The sequence below is a fragment of the Salvelinus sp. IW2-2015 genome, linkage group LG36 (genome assembly GCF_002910315.2).
Source record: "Salvelinus sp. IW2-2015 linkage group LG36, ASM291031v2, whole genome shotgun sequence".
Taxonomy (NCBI): domain Eukaryota; kingdom Metazoa; phylum Chordata; class Actinopteri; order Salmoniformes; family Salmonidae; genus Salvelinus; species Salvelinus sp. IW2-2015.
The window spans coordinates 5,504,288-5,506,434 of record NC_036875.1 but is presented as its reverse complement, the minus strand read 5'-3'; the positions used below and the strand labels follow the sequence as shown (position 1 = coordinate 5,506,434).

The 2,147-nt window shown below is 39.7% G+C and overlaps 1 protein-coding gene across 2 annotated transcripts in view; it reads left to right on the top strand.

Moving 5' to 3' along the window:
* Positions 1-2,147, top strand: part of LOC111959440 (Krueppel-like factor 12) — a 187,176-nt gene that overhangs the window by 169,016 nt on the left and 16,013 nt on the right. For both annotated transcript variants that reach the window (XM_023980986.2, XM_070437678.1), the window contains exon 5: positions 1,420-1,577. In XM_023980986.2, the coding sequence (XP_023836754.1) occupies positions 1,420-1,577 (158 nt within the window). The remainder of the gene's footprint in view (positions 1-1,419; positions 1,578-2,147) is intronic.

The following is a 2,147-nucleotide window of genomic DNA, read 5'->3' as shown; positions in this document are numbered from 1 at the left end:
AATATTGTTTTTATAGTTTTGATGTCTTCATTATTATTCTAACGTGTTGTATAGGAATAGGAAAAACCCTTGAATGGTAGGTGTGTTGAAACTTTTGATCTGCTGTAGGTATGAGTAAGTAACTAGTCAAATAATAAACTATAACAGTCAGCAGCGGTACTGCATGTGATGAGGCCCAAAGGTCACTGCAGATAGTCGGGTAGCTATTTAGCTGTGTGTGGTGTGTGTGTGTGTGTGGTGTGTGTGTGTGTGTGTGTGTGTGTGTGGTGTGTGTGTGTTGTGGTGTTGTGTGTGTCGTGTGCGGTGTGTAAGGCACGCATGTGTGTGCAACATGCCTGTTAGCATTGTGTTAGTTTGGTTTAGCATGTGAGCTAAGCGGACCTGCTACCACTGCTCATACCGGGAAGCACATATTGCCTGATGGCACATGTCCATATGTTGCATTTTCCCAACACAGACACACACCATACTCTATTAGAGTGGTTTATTGTGATAAATTTCTCCATGTACTTGATACTATTTTGACAGGAAATGTAATGGAAATGTAATGGTTAGACACACAGCAGTTATGTTTATTGAACTGCATGAATCAAATAAATTGAAACTGTCTTCAGATGATTGATAAACCTGGTAGGAATGGTCCAAATAACGTTTACCTCATTCAGTTTCCTGTGCGTTCTCCCACTGGAGCGCCACTGGTTGAATCAACGTTGTTCCCACATCCAACGCTGTGCCCAGTGGAGTTGGTGGGGGTTTCTAAAGCCATTGAATGTTTAACTAATATTCTGATTGACTGACATGTTCATAACAGGTGATAGATATAGTTTGATCTTTTCAGTATTTCTTTGAGGCTCAAGAATTTGGAGCTTGCTGAAAGGTATGTGCTATCCGGTCTTGGATGTCCCTACCCATTGAAGTTGACATGTAAAATGGTTAAGGGAAGGGTTACTGTTAGGGTTAGATAAGGGTTGTGGTTATAGTTAGGGTAAGGGTAGTGGTTAAGGTTAAAGTTTAGGGTAGGGACATCCAAGGATCCCGGATAGCACTGACATTGGGTGAAATGTGACGAACATTACATGCAAGTGCTATAATTGTTTTGAAGGATAAATGTACATGTGTATCCAAGGGGAGGGAAAGTTACCCGATACTTCAAAAGATACTTCAAAAGATTGTTTGTTTTTCAGTCTACATTCTCCACCATATGTTGAATAGATACTCCTATATGCATTATCAGAAATCTACTTGCCTCAATTAATATAATGGCACTTCTGATAGAATTACAGTAGTCAAGGCATACACAGTAAAATGTCATGTTGGGTTTTGGATCATTGCCTTACAGCTAATATCAAAATTAGTAATGTAAATGAAAGATAGTGAAGATGCTCCTCTAATGATCCACCATTTTCTCTCTTGTTGCAGTTCCATGTCACCATTCAGTATTGAGAGCATACGCCGCCCACGGAGGTCAGAGTCGCCCGACTCCAAGAAGAGACGCATCCACAGGTGTGACTTTGAGGGCTGCAATAAGGTCTACACCAAGAGCTCCCATCTAAAAGCACACCGGAGGACGCACACAGGTCAGTGTGTGTGTGTGTGTGTGTGTGTGTGTGTGTGTGTGTGTGTGTGTGTGTTGGGAAACACCAATTTAATACAGTTCTCTTCATCAATTAAAGGCTAGGTCTCTTCCTGAATAATAATGTTTTCTGTAGCGCTAATATGCGTAGTAAGTGAATACACATGGAAGGTGCTTCACAATATCTGTAAACAAAAAAGCAAGCTGCGACTTAGGGCAGACTCGCAATACATAGTACAACGTAAATCCAAGATGACCAATTAGTATGATATGTTACGAATCAAATTTATATGATATGTTACGAAGTGCAATTTGTACAGAGTTACATAATGCAATTCATACAATGTTTAAGAATTTGCTAAATGTGTGATGTTACGAATTCGATTTGCTGGGCTAAACGTTAGCTAGTCTAAAATCGAATTAATGTCATTGTTCACATGCGCCGTTGAATGCTAACTACAAGCCCTTAACCAAAGGGATTCGAAGAGAGCTAGGAATATTTATCATAAAAAAGAGTAAATAAAAAGTGAACACAGTAGAATTACATTAACAATAATAGGCGTATACTCTCTCT